Genomic DNA, 18,950 nt, shown 5'->3' on the forward strand with positions numbered 1-18,950 from the left:
ATGGGGCGATACATAGACATAGAGTAACGGGGTTATTATTACCCAAGAGAGATGTCACAACAGCAATAGGAGCAGCTGCAGGTGGGGAACTTGTGGCCCTGCAGATGTCAATGGACTCCCAGCTCCAATCAGTTCTCGGGACACGGCCACACCTTTAAAGTACAGTGGTACCTTGGGTTACATACACTTCAGGTTACAGACGCTTCAGGTTACAGACTCCGCTAACCCAGAAATATTACCTCGGGTTAAGAACTTTGCTTCAGGATGAGAACAGAAATCGTGTTCCGACGGCGAGGCGGCAGCGGGAGGCCCCATTAGCTAAAGTGGTGCTTCAGGTTAAGAACAGTTTCAGGTTAAGAACAGACCTCTGGAACAAATTAAGTACTTAACCCGAGGTACCACTGAGTTTACGAACTTAATCTGTTCTGGAAGTCCATTCTTAAACCAAAACCGTTCTTAAATCTGAAATATACTTGGAGATGAGAGTGGATTTCATGCTCTTCATTCAGCTCATAGTCGTGAAGGGGAATGGGAGTCCCCCCCAGAATGTCTGCTTTATATACATTATTTACACAATGGGCCCCATGTGATTGGCTAATTCCGGGATTGACCTGCAGGCCAATCAGGTTGCAGATTCACTTTCACCTGGAGCTGGATTGGGTGGCTCCTGTGGACCAATCAGACTGCTGCATTCTGGATCCTATTGTTCTAGGACCAATCAGACTGCTGCATTCTGAATCCTACTGTTCTAGGACCAATCAGACTGCTGCATTTTGGATCCTATTCAACTCAGTACATAACAAAATTGAGGTGTGCTTTCCCTATTGAGGCCTCCTGCCACCGGTGCCCTTCCACCGTTCGGATTCCGTTCTTAGACTAAGGTCAAGTTCTCAAACCAGGACATTATTTCCGGTTTTGTGGAGTTTGTAAACCAAATTGTTCTTAAACCGGACTGTTCTTAAACCGAGGTACCAGTGTACATGACTCTCCCCAAAGAATCTGGGGAAGTGTAGCTAGTTGCAGTTGCTGGGAATCGTAGCTGTGCAAACTACAGTTCCCATGATTCTTTGGCAGGGGTGGGGGGAGATGTGCTTTAAAGGCAGTGCATGAATGTGGCCTCAGCACGGCCAATGGGAGACTGTAGTCCAGCAAAATCAGGGGTGCCACAGGCTTGCCATCTCTTCACTGCTTAATTGTTCTCTATCCACCGGCAAATGCATATGGCAGATAAGCAGGACTCAGGTTGGGGAAAACGAGCAGGCAGAATATCTGAACATTGCCTGAGCATTTCTGCATCACGTGGCCCTTTCTTCAGACAACTGTAGTTGCACAGATTATTAGCAGCATCCAAAGTTGCCCTCCTGTCCCCTTTTTATACGTGATGTGCTCATTGACCACAGAGTATACCTATTCCTCAACCCAGCATTCTATATTTGGAGACTTTGTTTAACCCTTCAGGTCCATTTTATTTTTTAAAAAATGCAGTCTTCTTGGCAGTTGACAAGTGGTTATTCCATGCAGAATTCCTGTACAATTGCACCAAACTGCTTATACAGTAACAGCAAACACAATCCCCTTTTGCTTTCCACTGTGTGTATATGGTCCTGTTCTAGCAAGAGGAGTTTTTAATGTTTGATGTTTTATCGTGTTTTTAATATTCATTTGGGAGCTGCCCAGATTGGCTGGGGAAACCCAGACAGATGGGTGGGGAATAAATAAATAAATAAATAAATAAATAAATAAATAAATATCATCATCATCATCATCATCATTATTATTATTACATTCTGGCTCACCAGATTTTCAATAGGCCCCCCTCTGTTGTTTTCGCAGCACAACCATTGCCACAAAACTACAGTGGTTTGTTCTGCAGCCGCTGTGCCCGCTGTGTATCACCCTAGTGTGCCACATCAGGGCCCCGTGCAAAGCTGCACACTTACCGAAGGGGGTGGGGAATGGCGGTCGATGAGGGGGACGCTCTCAAATCGAGGACTGCCACTGTACGAAGCGCTTTGACTCCTGCAAGCAACACCGACAAAGAAGCTGAAAACAGGTCCCCCCCTCCCTCCCTCCCTCCGCAGACCACTACCCCAGAACTGGAAGGTCAAATCCACTCTCAGAGATACTCAAAAACCTCTACTTTGCCTGTCTTTCACAAGTTCCCAGAGAGCAGGCAATTTATATGGTTCTCGGTTTATTTTGGTCACAATTCAGGAAGCCGTAAACCAGAAGGCAGATCCTCTTTTCACCAAGGCGTGATTGATACGCCTTCCTGGGCTGTGGATGCTCTTTGTGTTTTGGAGTCGACGAATTCCCTCCTTCCATGGAATCGTAGAGATGTGTTTGAAAATTTAATGGGAGAACGCCACTCACAGGGTTTCATATGCACAGGCACAACTTGTGCAATACATCCTTCTCAGAAAAAGGGAGGGACAGAGCCAGCACACCCAAGAGGCAGGGTGAAGTGCCTGCCTCAGGCGGCAGAAGGGCAAGGGGTGACGCTCTGCCTGTCCCACCACTTCTGCTGCTGCCACCGAGAGAGAGGTGCTCGTGCGTTTGCAATTGCCACTTGTCATCCTTGCCCCCGGGCAGAGAAGCCGGACAGCAATGCTGATTCCTGCTAAGTCTGGCCCTGGCTCCTGCTGAGTTTGGCAAAAGGCGGGGGTATTTTTCTGTGCCACGTTGCTGCTCTGATTCCCTGCCCTCCAGGGCGGAGAAGCCAAGAGCGATGCTTTAAGGCTTCCCAAACTTGGGTCTCCAGCTGTTTTTGGACCACAATTCCCACCATCCCTCATCACTGGTCTTGCTAGCTAGGGATGATCGGAGTTGTAGTCCAAAAACAGCTGGAGACCCAAGTTTGGGAAACCCTGCTTTAAGGAGTGCCTCAGCTCCCTTAGGTGGCAAACCCAGATGGGCCACGGCCTGGGAAGGTGACAAGATGGAGGAAACGATACTGTACTCATACACAGTAGGAGGAGAGCAATGCCTAACCCTCCACTATACAAAGAGGATTCACAACCCAGGTTAACTAAATCAGCCAGATCTAAGAAAAATCTGGTCCCGGTCGCTTCAATTTTTTTAAAGCGGCATTTGTAGCACATTCCGATCTGAATCTTGCCCCCAGATGTTGGGCCAGGGCAGTAACAAAACAGAACAGTAAAAGGGTCACAAGAAGGAGGGAAGGAGAAGAATAAAACAGAATGTTTGTTTGAGAAGTTTACCCTACGTTGGGAAGATTTTGGGTGAGAAAAGGAGCAGCAAAAGGGAAAGGGAGGTCTATGCTGTCTACGCAAGAAGAGCCTCTCTGGATTTGGGATTTGGATTTGGGAAAGCTGGATTTTGGGAAAGCTTCCGTCTTGAGATGGGAATAAGGGGTGATAATGAGTGCTGGTACAAAGCAGTTGTTGGCTAATTCCAGTGCAAAAAGAGTGGGAATGGGAATGGGAGAGCAGGACACGTAAGTGACAGAGAAGTGAAGGAAACTAAAGGATTCATTATCCGTAACTCCCATGGAAAACTGCTTGATATGGGCTGGATTGTGGTGGTGATGGCAAAGGATGTCCATGGGTGGCACTTAATGGATACAGGTTTGGATTGAGGAGGGGCAGCTTTTGAAATATAAAGGATTGTGGGGGTTGGTTTGGGTCTCAACCACGCATGTGATTTTGTATTTGTAAGGCTGCGGTTTGTCCGCAGAAGGAACTGCTGAACGGGTTAAACCAGCCTCTTCGTTAAGTCAGGCATCCTGTTATCATCCATCCTCTCACTTCACCCTGTTCACATGTCTAAAGGAGCCGGTGAAGAAGAGTTTGGATTTGATATCCCGCTTTATCTCTACCCCAAGGAGTCTCAAAGCGGCTAACATTCTCCTTTCCCTTCCTCCCCCACAACAAACAGTCTGTGAGGTGAGTGGGGCTGAGAGACTTCAGACAAGTATGACTAGCCCAAGGTCACCCAGCAGCTGCATGTGGAGGAGCGGGGAAGCGAACCTGGTTCACCAGATTACGAGTCCACCGCCCTTAACCACTACACCAAGCTGGCTCACATAGAGACTGTTTGGTGATGATGTTCTTTCAGGAGAGGGGAAGCCTCCTACCCATTCACTTGGGTGGATGCCCTGCCATCCTACGGGGCACGAGAACAATAAACCAGGTAGCTAGTCCTTTGTTTCAGGCTGATCTGAAGCCGAAAAGAGACACCGAGGCGTGGCTCGCTCTGTGTGCTGAATTCAAAGCCATGGCTTTGGGGACATCCCTGGAAACCTAATGGGGAAGAAAGGTCTGTTGAAGTTGTTAAAGCCAGAGGGTATCTGAACCAGGTACTCTCAAAGCCGTAACTCAGGAAGAGAGAAGTGTAAATAGTTTTATTGTTCTTTGGGAATCGGGTAATTAAAAGGTGTCGGGGAAATAGGGGTGATGAACAGGGGTGAGCTACGCATTCGCATCACCACATGACAACCACTCCCTCTTTATGACCTGTTTGTGATGTATTGATGATGCTGTTGGAAGTGTATTATGGGAAAGGGGTGGATAAGTCTTAAAAGTTCATGCAACCCCATGCTCAGGGTTCCTATCTTTGTGTGTTTGAACCTTGTTGCAACAAATAAAGATCAGGTCTACTGACCACTGTTTTGCTTCTTTAACTTGGCCAGAGACTCCTTCCTTTGACAGACTAGAGGGACCCTCAGGGAGTGGCACCCCGACGAGCTGGGCAGTGGAGTAAATCTGCACCCCAGGATTTTTTCCTTATCAGAGTGCTAATGCTTTGGGCTCTCCCATCTTATGCTCAGGTGGTAAAGGTAAAGGGACGACCCCTGACCATTAGGTCCAGTCATGACTGACTCTGGGGTTGTGGCACTCATCTCGCTTTATTGGCTGAGGGAGCCGGCGTACAGCTTCCGGGTCATATGGCCAGCATGACTAAGCCACTTCTGGCGAACCAGAGCAGCGCACGGAAACACCGTTTACCTTACCTATTTATCTACTTGCACTTTGAGGTGCTTTCAAACTACTAGGTTGGCAGGAGCAGGGACCGAGCAACGGGAGTTCACCCCATCGCGGGGATTCCTAGTTCTGCTGGATCTCTCAGCAGCCTTTGATACAATCGACCATAACATCCTTCTGGACCATCTAGAGGGGTTGGGAGCTGGGGGCACTGTTATACAGTGGTTTCGCTCCTTCCTCCTGGGCCGTGTTCAGAAAGTGGTGGTGGGGGATGAGTGTTCAGACCCTTGGGCCCTCACTTGTGGGGTGCCTCAGGGTTCTGTCCTCTCCCCCATGCTTTTTAACATCTATATGAAGCCGCTGGGAGAGATCATCAGGGGGTTTGGACTGGGTGTCCATCAATATGCAGATGATACCCAGCTCTACCTCTCTTTCAAATCAGAACCAGTGAAGGTGGTGAAGGTCCTGTGTGAGTGCCTGGAGGCGGTTGGAGGATGGATGGCGGCTAATGGATTGAAGTTGAATCCTGACAAGACAGAAGTACTGTTTTTGAGGGACAAGGGGCGGGCTGGTGTGGAGGACTCCCTGGTCCTGAATAGGGTAACTGTGCCCCTGAAGGACCAGGTGCGTAGCCTGGGAGTCATTTTGGACTCACAGCTGTCCATGGAGGCGCAGGTCAATTCTGTATCCAGGGCAGCTGTCTACCAACTCCACCTGGTACGCAGGCTGAGACCCTACCTGCCCACGGACTGTCTCGCCAGAGTGGTGCATGCTCTAGTTATCTCCCGCTTGGATTACTGCAATGCGCTCTACATGGGGCTACCTTTGAAGGTGACTCAGAAACTACACTAATCCAGAATGCGGCAGCTAGACTGGTGACTGGGGGCGGCCACCGAGACCACATAACACCGGTCTTGAAAGACCTACATTGGCTCCCAGTACGTTTCCGAGCACAATTCAAAGTGCTGGTATTGACCTTTAAAGCCCTAAACGGCCTCGGCCCAGTATACCTGAAGGAGCGTCTCCACCCCCATCGTTCTGCCCGGACGCCAAGGTCCAGCGCCGAGGGCCTTCTGGCAGTTCCCTCATTGCGAGAAGCAAAGCTACAGGGAACCAGGCAGAGGGCCTTTTCGGTAGTGGCGCCCGCCCTGTGGAACGCCCTCCCATCAGATGTCAAAACGATAAACAACTACCTGACATTCAGAAGACATCTTAAGGCAGCCCTGTTCAGGGACGTTTTTAATGTATGATATTTTAGTGTTTTTTGGTTTCTATGGAAGCCGCCCAGAGTGGCTGGGAAAACCCAGCCAGATGGGCGGGGTACAAATAATAAATTATTATTATTATTATTATTATTATTATTATTATTCGAACCACCAACCTTCTGATCAGCAAATCCTAGGCTCTGTGGTTTAATCCACAGCGCTACCCGCGTCCCTTATGCTCAGGTGATATATATGTGTAAATAAAACCATATATCCTAAAATCATGCCAAATCCAGGGCAAGTACTGGAACCCCTGGGTACTCTTGCTATTGGAGACTGGTGTGTGTGCAAGTGTGTGCAAGTGTGCGTATACACACATATATACACAAACATCTCTCCGTGTGTTTGGCTTTAGAACACAGGAATGACATGCAGGAGTCAGGAAACGAATGAGCAATGGCAGGTAGAGAAATGAAGAAAGCACGACTGGGAATGAGGGCGATGCTGTAGCAGTAGGCGAGGAGGAGGAGGAGAAGAGGAGGGAAAGGGAGAGGAAGCACTCAGATGCAGGTTGGGAGGGAGGGGTGGGGACTGCCCTCCCTTCCCCCCGCCACTCGCGCACTCGGATCTGTGCCGGTTGCTGGCTGCTCCGAGCCCCTCCCGCCTCGCAGGGGGCACCGTGACCGAGCGAGCGGGGAGGGGGGGTTGGGAGGTGGGCGCTTGGGGCTACTCACATGTACTGTGAGACGGGGGCGTTGGAAATGGGGGGGGCTGAGAGGCGCAGGCTGCCACGGCTGCCCCAGCTTGAACAGTGGCTATAGGAGCCGGGCAGGGTGGGCCCGGCCCCCCCCGCGCGCACCGTCGGCTGCCTACGTGCCTGGGGCGTGAAAGGGTCGTCGTCCTCCATGTCGTCGTAGTCCGAGTCCCTAGACGGGAATCCGAGGAGAAAGAGAAAAAGAGAGAGAGAGAGTGAGGGGCAAGGTTGGCAGATGTGTGGCTGACTTCTCAAGAAGGGTGTGGCCCCACAATTGTACTCAAGAAGCAAGAGAGCGGGGTCCTCTTTTGTACCACTATGCTCATGGCAGGCCATGTGTCCTACTTTACAGAGAATGCTTCTCTCCTTGAAGGATTCTATTTTTTTAAAAAAAATATTTTTCTTATTATATCTTTTTATTATTTTTCGAGTTCGGGATTTTTGCATACATTATATTATCTCCTTCCAATTTTTAAATTTCCCGTACAATTTTTTCCTTTCCCTCCCATCCCACCCACTCATATCCATTGGAAGGGTTCAAATAATTATCCTCAGCCACGGGCATAGCGTCTTTAGTTTCTACCGAATGTCTTTTGTTCTCCTTGAAGGATTCCATACCTTCCAAGTGGCAAAGAAAAAATGGCGGCCATGCTCTCACCCCGATAAAGTGTTTTTCGGGGCCACAATCCCATGTGGCACCCAAAAACATGTGTTCTTGAGCACCGGGTGAGATCATGTCCCCCAAAAGCACTTTTTCCAGGGCGAGGGCGAGGTGCAGGTCACATGACGCACTTGGGAGCATGTCCTGGAATACACACGTTTTGCATCGGAAAATGTTGGACGCTAGCAAAGGGCAAAGCCCTGATCCACTGCGGTCCTGCTCCAAATGGGGACCCCAACACCTGGAAAAACTGTTCTGAACTGGGATCGAAGCAAGGGATGAGGAGTTAACATTCCCCTACCCCTGCACTAGGTTCCAATTGTACCTGCAATTTCCTTTAAAAAAACACCATTCACACAATTGTGTGAATAGCATGATCTCTAGTTTGGCCCTGCTGCTAGACCAGAGCATAGGTTGGCCGGGGCTGGCGGTGGGGCTTCTTTATCAGCAGGAGAAGCTTTTCACAGAATGGAGGTAAGTATAATCACCCGCTAAATGCCTGCACAGACTGTTAAATGCACAGGACATAAAAGCTAGTTAGAAAGCTGCCTGTTCAACCAGGCTGCAGCCCGCACGTCAGATGCTGCAGCTAGAATGCCTCTGGCCACAAGTTGACCGCCAAGTACCCTTTTGCAATTTTGCATGGGAACACGACCACACACCTAGCTGATGCTACAGCCCGACTGGCTGATAGTTACCCATCTCCCAAGATGTACAACCTGCCTTTCGGATATTTGCTCATTGCTTAATTGCACATAAAATCTGACCACGGGAATAAATACTAGATCGGGAAGGCAAATAGCCACTTGTCCGGTTTTCTGTGGCAAATAAGAATCACCTCCAGGCAAATCTTAATGATAAAACAATGAACAGGGAGGTGATACAAAGACTACTGCAATCGACACAAGATAATATCACCAAGTGCTGAACCACTGGTATATTACGAGTGAACTCTATATTTACTGTGTTTGCTATTGCTTAAGATAAAACCCATTTGGGAAAGAAACTACATTTGCCATTTTTATGGACGTTCATTGCTTGTTTGCAGATAGTTGCCTTGGTGATATTGTCTTGTGTCGATTCCAGGCAGATCTGGCAGGAAAGCAAGAAGAAGGGCCAGAGCTGATCCTTGGAGGACACCGTACATATGCAAAAGGTCCGAGTTCACTCTCCTATTGAATCAGACCAAGGGGTCCATCCATTTCAGCATCCTGCCTCTCACAACAGCCAATCAGATGTCTTCTTTGGGAAGTCCAAAGGCCGTGTATGAAAGCCATCGCCCTGTCCCATTGTCCCCCCCCCCCCGGCAACTGGACTCCAGCTCCCATCAGGCCCAGCCAGCATGGCCAATAGTCAGGGTGAAGGGAACTGTAGTCCAACAGCATCTGCATTATGGATCCGGTCCAAGCATCCTAGCCAACCAGGTGACATAAGTACAAGACAACTTCATATGTTCAAGTTTTGCAAAAGTGAGCTGTTGTTGTTGTTTGGTGGGGGAGCTTTTTAAAGTCAACAAATGACCAACATAAGATGATGTCTGGACAAATAGGGCAGCAGCCGTCCCGCCCCTGTGGGATAATAAACTTTAATGGGTCCATTTGCAAAGTTGCATTAAATCTGATGCCCAACTCGAAGACGCCAAGGCTGTGGGTGCTCACCTGTTCTGGAACCTCTTCCACGCCCGGGGCAAACTGCAGACGGCAGTGGTGAAGGAAAGGGCAGAGAGGAAGGAGAAGAGGAGGAGGAAGAGCAACCCTTCCATGCCATCGTAGCACAGCCCTTTTAGGGCATCCACATAGTCCTAAAAAAAATAATAATAATAAATTTTATTTATACCCTCCCTCCCCGGCCAGAGCCGGGCTCAGGGCGGCTAACACCAGTAAAATTACAATAAAAATATAATGGGGGGGAACCAATTTAAAATACAGGTTAAAATACAATTTAAAATGCAGCCTCATTTTAAAAGTAGCCCATAGATCAAAACCATAAGGGGAGCGAAACATAAGGGTCAGACTGAGTCCAAACCAAAGGCCAGACGGAACAGCTCTGTCTTGCAGGCCCTGCGGAAAGATGTCAAGTCCCGCAGGGCCCTAGTCTCTTGGGACAGAGCGTTCCACCAAGTCGGGGCCAGTACTGAAAAGGCCCTAGGAGAAAGAGGAAGGCACATGCAAGCGCACAGACACACACACACACAGAGCAGGGTTAACAGGAGAATGGGCCTGCCCAGATGCTCTTCTCAATAGCTTCTTTGGTCATTCTTAAACTCAGTTTCCCTAGAGCAGGGCTGGACAGACTTCAAGCTTGCAGGACCTACATTAAGATTCTTGGGGGGGGGGTTAACTAGGACCCTGGTGGTAGCACTCCTGTTGCAACCCACCCTGGATCAGGCCAAGAGCCACCAGCTGAAGACTAAACTACCAACTCCTGTTTATCTCTTCCTCTTCTCAGCTGGCAGGATGCTACCTTCTCTAAGCTCCCATGGGCATCTCATTCAAACATACAAAGAGATTCCCAGCTATCAGGAGGCCATTCTCATAATCGTTGGCTCCTTTTTGATGAACCATCAATTGACCGCCCTGGGTTATTAGCCAGCAATAATATATTCTGAACATTGTCACGAGACAATGTGTTGGATGTTCGGAACAGCTGCCGAGCAAGATTTTGGCTGAAACGCATTCGGTCCTTTGAATGAAGTTTAATTTGGGCAGTTTGAATGATGCTGCGCCGATGTAGTACAATGGATCAATTTGGAAGCTCTCTTCAGAGATGTCAGGCCATGGAGACGAGAGCCACCGTTCGTCAACGGCATTGTACGTGCTGTGAATGACAGACACGGTATTCGACAAAACTGCTGAAATAATAGTAATTGTTCCAGAATAAAACGTAGGGGTCTTTATTTATTTATTTTGCTTCTGGGTTGGGGTGGCCAACCAGATCCCAACAGGGAGGCCACAGGCAGGTCCTGAGTGCAGAAGCCGCTCTCCCTGTCTTGCAGTTCCCAGCAATTCGTATTCAGAGGCATCTTTCACTGGTATGCAGCCGTTGAAAAATGACAGGTATAGGACAAGTAGGGAGAAAGGGGTTCAGTGGAGGGCCCAGTGAGTGTCAGTGGATCACTTAAAGGAAGAATAAGAGTGTGTCGGTTACCTTATGAAGTCCCCGGCAGTTGAGCAGAGCAATAAGGTTATGGAATTTGCTTTCTGTGTTGTTCAAAGTGCTCTGGATGGATAAGATGTTTTTCTGCAATGCACAGAGGATGTGAGGAGAGAATCCAGTAGCCCTGGATTACACAGCCCTTTCCCCTTCCCTCATCCTCCTAACCCACCAGATCCCTTTCTGGGCCAAGAGAACCAAGAGTCCAGGCACCCAGCGTTTTTCTGCCCCCCCCACCCTCCTATCTGGGCATTCCTACTGACCTCAGCTGCTGGAAAATGGGGGATGGCTTCTCTTTCCAATCCGTACAGCTGAGAATGTATGTTGGACAGTGCCCTCTGACACATGGTGAGCCTCTGTAAAATGGCGGGAGGAGCACAGGGCATGTTGGGTTAGAAAACTTCACAAGCCATCCAAGAGTTCTTTTGGCAAGGCCTGTAGCCACACAAGAGCTCATGGGCTGAATGCCACGCTATCCTTTGTGCAGAAAACCACTGAGGGCAAATCCACACCACCCACTGAAAGCACCTGACTTCCCCCAAAGAATCCTGGGAATGTTAGTTTGTTAAGCGTACTGAGAATTGTAGCTCTGTGGGGGAGAAGCTACAGTCCCCAGGATTCCAGGATCCCCAGGATGTAAATATAAGGTGTGGATCTGCATCTCAATGCCATCTCTTAAGGGCTGCATCCAACTCACATGTCTCCTCAGCGCAAGGATTTACACTTGCGCAATGGAAATCTCCCCCCCTCACCTGTGAGGGGCCCTCCCCAAATATGCAAATCTGGGAACTCCTAGAACAGATTTAGGAGGCACACCAGGGGAGGGAGTTCCATTGTGCAAGTTTAAATATTTGTGCTGAGGGGACGTGTCAAGAGGAAACGGCCCTGAATTTCTAGGTTAAAAAACAAACATAGCTTTTGAGATTTTCTTTTGCTTTCCAGTCCATTATGGGTCAGCTGGATATTCAGTTCAGCAAATCATAATGGGCAGAACTCTTGTTTATTCCACAATGTTGCGATGGTACAAAGTGCACCGACATAAAACTAAAAAGAAAGAAAGAAATGGCAGGTTTCTAGTCCCTACTACTGTGAAGAAAAGCACGGGCAATGCTTGGAAGAATCCTGTGTGCCAGTGGCGTAGCATGGGTTGTCAGCACCCAGGGCAAGGCAAGTAATTTGCGCCCCCTAACCCGTGGATTTGCGCCCCCTAACCCTAACCCCCAGATGTTGCGCCCGGTGCGGCCTGCCCCCCCTGCTCCCCCACGCTACGCCACTGCTGTGTGCAGGGCCGTCTTACCCATAGGCGCTGGGGGTGCAGGGCACCCGGGCACTGGGCTCTCAGGGGCGCCAGGTCGAGAGTCCAGGGCCCGAGAGTTGAGTCCGCGGAAGAGCCCGTCCGTCGGTTAGAGCGCCATGGCGGGCTCTTCTGCTGCAGGCTTCCCTGTGCCATGAGTTCGGGGGTGAGCAAGCCAGCGAGACGCTGAGGTGGCCGGCCAGATCTTTGAACCCCGGCACCGCATATGCTTAAGACAGCCCTGCCTGTGTAGGTATGTGGCTGGATGTGGTGGGAGCAGAGGGGTGGGGGTTGAACCACATGGGTGGCCCATGGCATTTCAGGGTCCTGCATAATTCTTTGCCCTTCTTGACACAAATGAGAGTGAAACAAAGATTGCATGACAAGAGTTTCTTAATTTTCAATATTTGGACATAGTGGTCAGTTCTAACATTGCATGGTAGGGAATTTGGGATAGGCTGGCCCAGAGTCGCTCCACGCACCTACATGGAGCACGCTTCTTTAAGGCTTAAGGGAAGCCTACCTGCTGGAAAGGGTTAAAGACGTCTTGGCTGCAGGTTAAGTAGTACTGCAGGATTTCTGTGGGATTGGGAAGAAAAGGAAAAGGAAATCAGACCGTGGCTCCCTATCAAGGCACCAGCTTTTCCCCGTCCCCTCCTGGATCCTTTGTTTGTTTGATCTAACTTGGGTTTTACCTGTTCAAAAAGAGGGTCTCTGCCCTTGATAGCAACAGGACAGGCCATGTGACACTTTATGCAGGGGTGGGGAATCTTTGCATGCCCCCCCCCGCCCAGATGTTGCTGGACTACAATATCCATCATCCCTGGCCATTGGCCATGCTTGCTGGAGCTAATGGGAATTGCAGTTCACCAATATATGGGGTCAATATGGCATGCAGCGGTGCCTTGGTTTTTATTTCATTGTTGAGTAGCTGCTGTGGGGAGAGCTATGGGGAGCAGTTAGGAAGGGCCGCCCTTTCTTCTCTCACTCTGGACAAATATTGCCTCCCCTCCCCTTGCAGCAATTATTAACTCCAGAAGCGCAGGCTCCCCTATGTGCCTAAGGTGGTGTTACAAGAATGGTAAGGTCTCAGATATAGAATAAATACTCGTAAATGCACACATATCTAAATATATGACCCATGTGTCTGAAATAGTATGGCAGAGCAATCCTGAAGCCATTTTGACTCTCCCAATGACGTCAAATATTCCTCCGCAGTAAGGGAGACAGATAGGGAAAGCCTTCCCATTGTCTTTTTCCTTGCAAATCCTGTCTTAAGTGCATATTTGTGTATGAATAGGATGAGCCGTGACCTGGACTCAGGAACTAAAGTATTGACCATCACAAAAAGAATGGCCAGGCTGCCCAGGTAATGCAACCAGTGACCATTATGTGGTATCCTGGAAGGATTTCGGCTGGAGACTGCCTCCTTCTGTGATGTATGTATGAAGGTTTTTTGGGGGGAGGGGGGTCTTGGGCTACAGGGTGGGCAATTTCAAAAGTCTATATAAGGGCTTGCGCCCCATTGTTCTGGGACCCTCCTGCCTCCTGCATGTGGTTGTGAGCACCCTGTTGCAACAGTTCCTTGAATAACGATCAGGCTTAGTAGCTGCTTTGCTTCTCAAATATACTCTGGTTGGCCTCTGTTATTTTCTCCTACTGATAGGGAACCCACTTAAGGACTCTATACGGTCTCTGGAATACCCAATAAGGGAAAGGGAGCAGTTTTTCTTATAACAGTGGTTTGCCTTTGGGAAGGGGAGCAGGCAGGATTTCCACCAAGGCTGCAGCAGGCGATGATTTATACTTCCCTGCATGATGGTCCTGGTGCCTTGTGGGCACAGTGACTATTAATAATTTAAAAACCATTTCCAGGTGCTGGAAAGGTAACCTCGGAGCGATCACTGCAAAGCAGGTGTTCCCGAGCATGGCAAATTGCGCTGGCTGAAAAGCTGGCACATACGTATTTTTCGCTCTATAACACGCACCCGACCATAACACGCACGTAGTTTTTAGAGGAGGAAAATCCGTAGGCATGCCACCCGTAGGCATTCCCTCCATAACACGCACAGACTTTTCCCCTTACTTTCTAGGAGGAAAAAAGTGAGTGTTATGGTGCAAAAAATACGGTAATTATGGATTCTGAAGGGGGATTGGCTAATCCTCATGCATTTGACTCTATATGGCTCCCATTCTTATACAGTGGTACCTCGGGTTAAGAACTTAATTCGTTCCGGAGGTCCGTTCTTAACCTGAAACTGTTCTTAACCTGAAGCACCACTTTAGCTAATGGGGCCTCCCGCTGCTGCCTTCCCTTCACTCCCCCGCCCTTCCTCTTCTCTTTCTTTTTTTCTTTTTTGTGTTTCCTTTCTTGCTCTCCCCTTTTTTGAAACGTTAAGAAAAAGATAAAGAGAGAAAAGTGTATTATGAAAACCTCAGCAAGTTAAAAGTGATGTTGTATAATTTCTTTATTAGTATTTATAAAATGTTAAAATTGGTTAATTGTAATGATTTGAGGTTGCAACTACTGTGCCCCCCCTTGGTATTGTTGAACTCTAAATAAAGTTTTATTCTGTTAAAAAAAGAGAGAACCGAATCAACTGGAGAACGAATGCCCCACAAAATACCCTGGGTTTCCATTCTGGTAGACACGGATGTTAAGTCTGGGTGACAATCTAGATTGCCTGAAATAGGTTCAGTGGCAATTAGCCCAAGGAAGGCCTTGCAGCTGAGCTGGCAAGTCAGGTGTGAGTTCAAGCCAGGTTTTTCAGGTAGGGTTGCCAACTAACCAGTGGGGGGGGGGCAGGGGGGAAGTCCCAGTCTGCTCCTGTGCCCTTAACAGCAGACCTGATACCTGCAAAATTTGGCACTGGAAGCTTTTCACAGCATGGAGAGAAACATGATCGCTGGTGAACCTCTACACATCAGGCTTCTGCAATGAAGGCACAGCTTGAAAGTTGTCAGCCCTGCTCCCCAAATGCTAACCCACTTTTACTTTTCCCTGCGCCCCACGGCACTTCCAGTCCTACCTGGGCTGAGTCCAGTGCTGGCTTGGGTTGTGTTCATCACATAGCCATCTGGCTCAAAGCAGAAATCACTCAGTCCCTGAAGGGAAAGGGGAAGAAACAAATGTCTCTTTGACTGCAGTCAGTCGCTAGCAGGATCTAAGCAAAAATGTGTGACTGCAGAAGGTGGAGTCCAGCACCTTTGACAGCCTTGGGTCACTCTGATAGGCATCACAACAGAAGGCTCAAAGCTGGGATGGTGGGGGCGGCGGCTTTGATCCGCAGGGCGTGGGAGAATGTAGAGGGTTCAAACAGAGATTTTTTTTCCGGGGGTGGGGGACTTTGAAAGGAAATAAATAATGATCTGGGCACTGTCCCTGCCAAATGTATTAACAGAAAACAACAACAGCCCCAAACTCACCACAGCAGCTGCTGTCTCCAGCCCCATGGAGCCCCAGCTCAGGATGAGGACTAGGAAACTCATGACAGTCATTCTGTAGGCAGGAAAGAGAGAGGAAGGCACTCAAATGGGCACTGACGGTGGTGCAGTCTGGGCAGGACTTTGGGGCAGAAGCCAATGGCCTGGCTCAGCTAAACAGTGGCGTAGCATGGGTTGTCAGCACCCGGGGCAAGGCAAGTAATTTGCACCCCCTAACCCGTGGATTTGCGCCCCCTAACCCATGGATTTGTGCCCCCTAACCCTAACCCCCAGATGTTGCGCCCAGTGCGGCCGGCCCCCCTGCACCCCCCACGCTACGCCACTGCAGCTAAATGAATATGAAGCATACCCTCTAACGTGTACCAGTGCAAAACCGGGTTGCTTTCTTCCGGGGCTGTGCTCCCATGCGAGTCATTTGACCCACGTGAGAGCCACTATCTTGCATGAGACGCATGTCCGGCCGCGATCTCACACGTTTTTGGATCCCAAGTTATTGTGTGTTTGGGGGCACCATGTTCTTGCATGAGAGCACAGCACACCCCCCATGGGATGTCCTGGTTTAATTGGGACAGTTGATGGATGTGACCCATCCATGCTGGCTCACCTCATTTGGAATTAAGTGAAGGAGGACCATCTAGAGAGCGAAGCGGGGCATGGGATTCTAAGACCAGAATCTAACATGACATCACTATATCATGGGGCACTGAGGGGGCTGATGGGAGTTGTAGTCCAAAATGTCTTGAGGGCACCAGGTTGGCCAAGGCTAGTGCAGATGCAATCTGGTGTGAGCACGCTGCCTAATTACCACGAATGGGGATATTGCCATGGTTTTGCTTCAAAGGGCTGCTGGATTAGGTTTTGACAAACAAATACTAATAGTCCTTGATAAGTTTGGATGGTGTACGGGAAACCCGGCTGTAGGCGTGCCTGGTGCGAATGCTTGGGAGACCAGGAGTGAGCAAGAGGGCTTAGAAATGGTGAAGACATCGATGCAGGAGGTGGGAAAGAGGTGTGGAATGGTGGCAGGGCCTTTTTGGTGGTGGTGGTGGGATTTGGTCTCATACATGGAGGGGCCACATCAGTATTGCCAGATTGTACCACTGGGCAGCGGGGAGGGGAGGACACTGACAAAGGCTGCAATGAGAAGGAAAGCGGGGGTGTTGCCTTTGTTAAATAATCGAGTCCTGGGCCAGGGAAAGCATCCGGGTTGCAAGGTCTCTCTGGGGTTCTGATAGAATCATAGCATCGCAGAGTTGAAAGGGCCCATGTGGGTCCATAGCTGTCAACTTTTCCCTTTTCTTGCAAGGAATTCTATTGGGAATTTCCCTTTAAAAAGGGGAAACGTTGACAGCTATGCGTGGGTCATCTAGTCCAACCCACTGCAATGCATTAATCTTTCGCCCAACGTAGGCTTGAACCCACGACCCTGAGATTAAGAGTCTCATGCTCTGCCAACTGAGCTACCCCAGCTGTAAGGTCTGCAACCTCGCAGGTCTACTCCTTTGCCTCTCCACTCGGGCTCTTCTGGGATAATGGCAAATGAAGTGAGTATTGCAAGCAGATCCCTCTCATCTAAAGGATCTTGCAGCGCAGCCTTTTGGAATGTCTCACTACCCAGTTCGTGTGCGTTTCTGCATGGCAAATCTTTACATTTTGATATTAAACATCCCCCTGTCCCCCGAGGGAGGGCCATACAGCTGGAAGCCCGCTGATGTTTCGTTTCAAATGGGCAATTCCTCAGTGCATCCCTGTTGGGTGTGTTTAAGACATGAGTAGGCAAACTAAGGCCCGGGGGCAGGATCCGGCCCAATTGCCTTCTAAATCCAGCCCACGGACGGTTCAGGAATCAGTGTATTTACATGAGTAGAATGTGTCCTTTTATTTAAAATGCATCTCTGGGTTATTTGTGGGGCATAGGAATTCATTCATTCCCCACCCCCACCCCCAAATACAGTCCAGCCCCCCACAAGGTCTGAGGGACAGTGGACTGGCCCCCTGCTGAAAAAGTTTGCAGACCCCTTGTAGATTTGCTTCCTTGTCTCCTCCCCCCCCCCTTGCTCCCTCTCCCCTCTTCTCAGTTGCCACCTCCCAACACCAGAAGCTCCCGGATGTGCCCGCCAGATGGCGCACTCACACGATTACCAGCCACTTGATCTGCTTCGCCAGCCCCAGCAAGGTGAAGAGACAGATGATGAGGTCCAGCAGCAGCAGCAGAATGTAGGCCAGCCACCTGGGGTGCCAGAGAGCGAGAGATGGGAGTGAGGATGACGCACTCGGCCCGCTTCTTCCACCTCCGACCCTTCTGCCCACCTCTTGCCACTGCCAGGTTGCTCCCCCCACTCCACCCTGGGACTGCAGAGTTGTAGGCAGCTGACTCTGGCCTCTGCCATCAGCCAAGGGCCTCCTTGGATTCTGCCCTTCTGTCCTACCAAGCCTCCCAGGCAGTGGTGCAGTGTGTTAAGTCCTGAAATTCACATGCTCTACATGGCACCAAGCAGCAAAAATGGGCTTTTGACCAACGCAGGCATCATGGCAAAACACTCCCCACGTTTCCTTTCCACATCCTATACCTCCTACTTTGCTGAACATCCAGGCCGATTAGAAGACTTAAAAGCTTTCTCACTGTTTTGCAGGCATAGGCAAACTTGGCCCTCCAGATGTTTTGGGACTACAACTCCCATCATCCCTAGCTAACAGGAGCAGTGGGCAAGGATGATGGGAGTTGTAGTCCCCAAAACATCTGGAGGGCCGAGTTTGCCCATGCCTGCTGTTTTGTGACATTTTTGTTGGTCATCATAAAGCAGCGGTTGGTTCTCAAACTATCTTCCCCCCTCTGGATCATGCTTTCAGAATAAAAATTTGTTCACGCCCCACCGATTTATTTTTTTAAATTGATAAGAAATACTTTGGAAAACAAAAAGAAAACAATCCCTAGCAGTGCTTGATTTATAACACAGGACACAACTGCTTTATAATACGGTCATGGGGACATCCAGCAAGTATAAAACAAGGCAGCTACACATAAGAACATGGATCATTCCCCAACACTTGACGTTCATGCTCTCATCCTGAAAAGATATCTATTCATATTCTGCAAATAATAATAATATTTTTTTACTACACCACACTGAAATGTCTAAACGTTTATGAGATTGCCCTCGAATCTTTCTGACACACTTGCCATCTTCTCCCGCTGCACCCTCTGAGAACCACCATCATAAAGGGACTTTGGGGTTTCCCACCCACCCGCCTGCAAATCATGAGTGGCAGTTCAGCCCATAGTCTTACAGACTAATGTAAACCTACTTTGTTCTCTACTTAGCTTATTCGGGGCCCCTCTGGACTGGTGTTTTATTACAGGTGTGTTCGAGAACATGTTATTGACACAACGATAATGTGTTCAAGGCAGGTTCGCTCTGTATTTATTAAATTGTTCTGCTGTGCTTCCCCAATCCTATCACATGGTGGCTAATTCAGAAGGGCCAGAACAATTGCG

General features: G+C 49.3%; 1 protein-coding gene and 1 long non-coding RNA gene across 3 annotated transcripts in view; one reads left to right on the forward strand and one right to left on the reverse strand.

Annotated features, from left to right (window-relative positions):
* Positions 1-18,950, reverse strand: part of TTYH1 (tweety family member 1) — a 65,144-nt gene that overhangs the window by 1,168 nt on the left and 45,026 nt on the right. The window contains exons 5-13 of one of the 2 annotated variants that reach the window (XM_082197013.1): positions 17,589-17,684; positions 15,437-15,509; positions 15,040-15,115; positions 12,534-12,589; positions 10,980-11,072; positions 10,711-10,803; positions 9,222-9,364; positions 6,883-7,074; positions 1,941-2,019 (exon numbers count right to left, since the gene is read on the reverse strand). In XM_082197013.1, the coding sequence (XP_082053139.1) occupies positions 1,941-2,019; positions 6,883-7,074; positions 9,222-9,364; positions 10,711-10,803; positions 10,980-11,072; positions 12,534-12,589; positions 15,040-15,115; positions 15,437-15,509; positions 17,589-17,684 (901 nt within the window). The remainder of the gene's footprint in view (positions 1-1,940; positions 2,020-6,882; positions 7,075-9,221; positions 9,365-10,710; positions 10,804-10,979; positions 11,073-12,533; positions 12,590-15,039; positions 15,116-15,436; positions 15,510-17,588; positions 17,685-18,950) is intronic. The other variant, XM_082197014.1, reaches the window with a different exon arrangement.
* On the forward strand, positions 5-1,470 carry LOC309517734. Its single transcript, XR_014213246.1, has 2 exons — positions 5-176; positions 407-1,470. It is a non-coding gene; the product is annotated as an uncharacterized lncRNA (long non-coding RNA).

This window comes from Podarcis vaucheri, assembly GCF_965113315.1.
Source record: "Podarcis vaucheri genome assembly, chromosome: 13".
Taxonomy (NCBI): Eukaryota; Metazoa; Chordata; class Lepidosauria; order Squamata; family Lacertidae; genus Podarcis; species Podarcis vaucheri.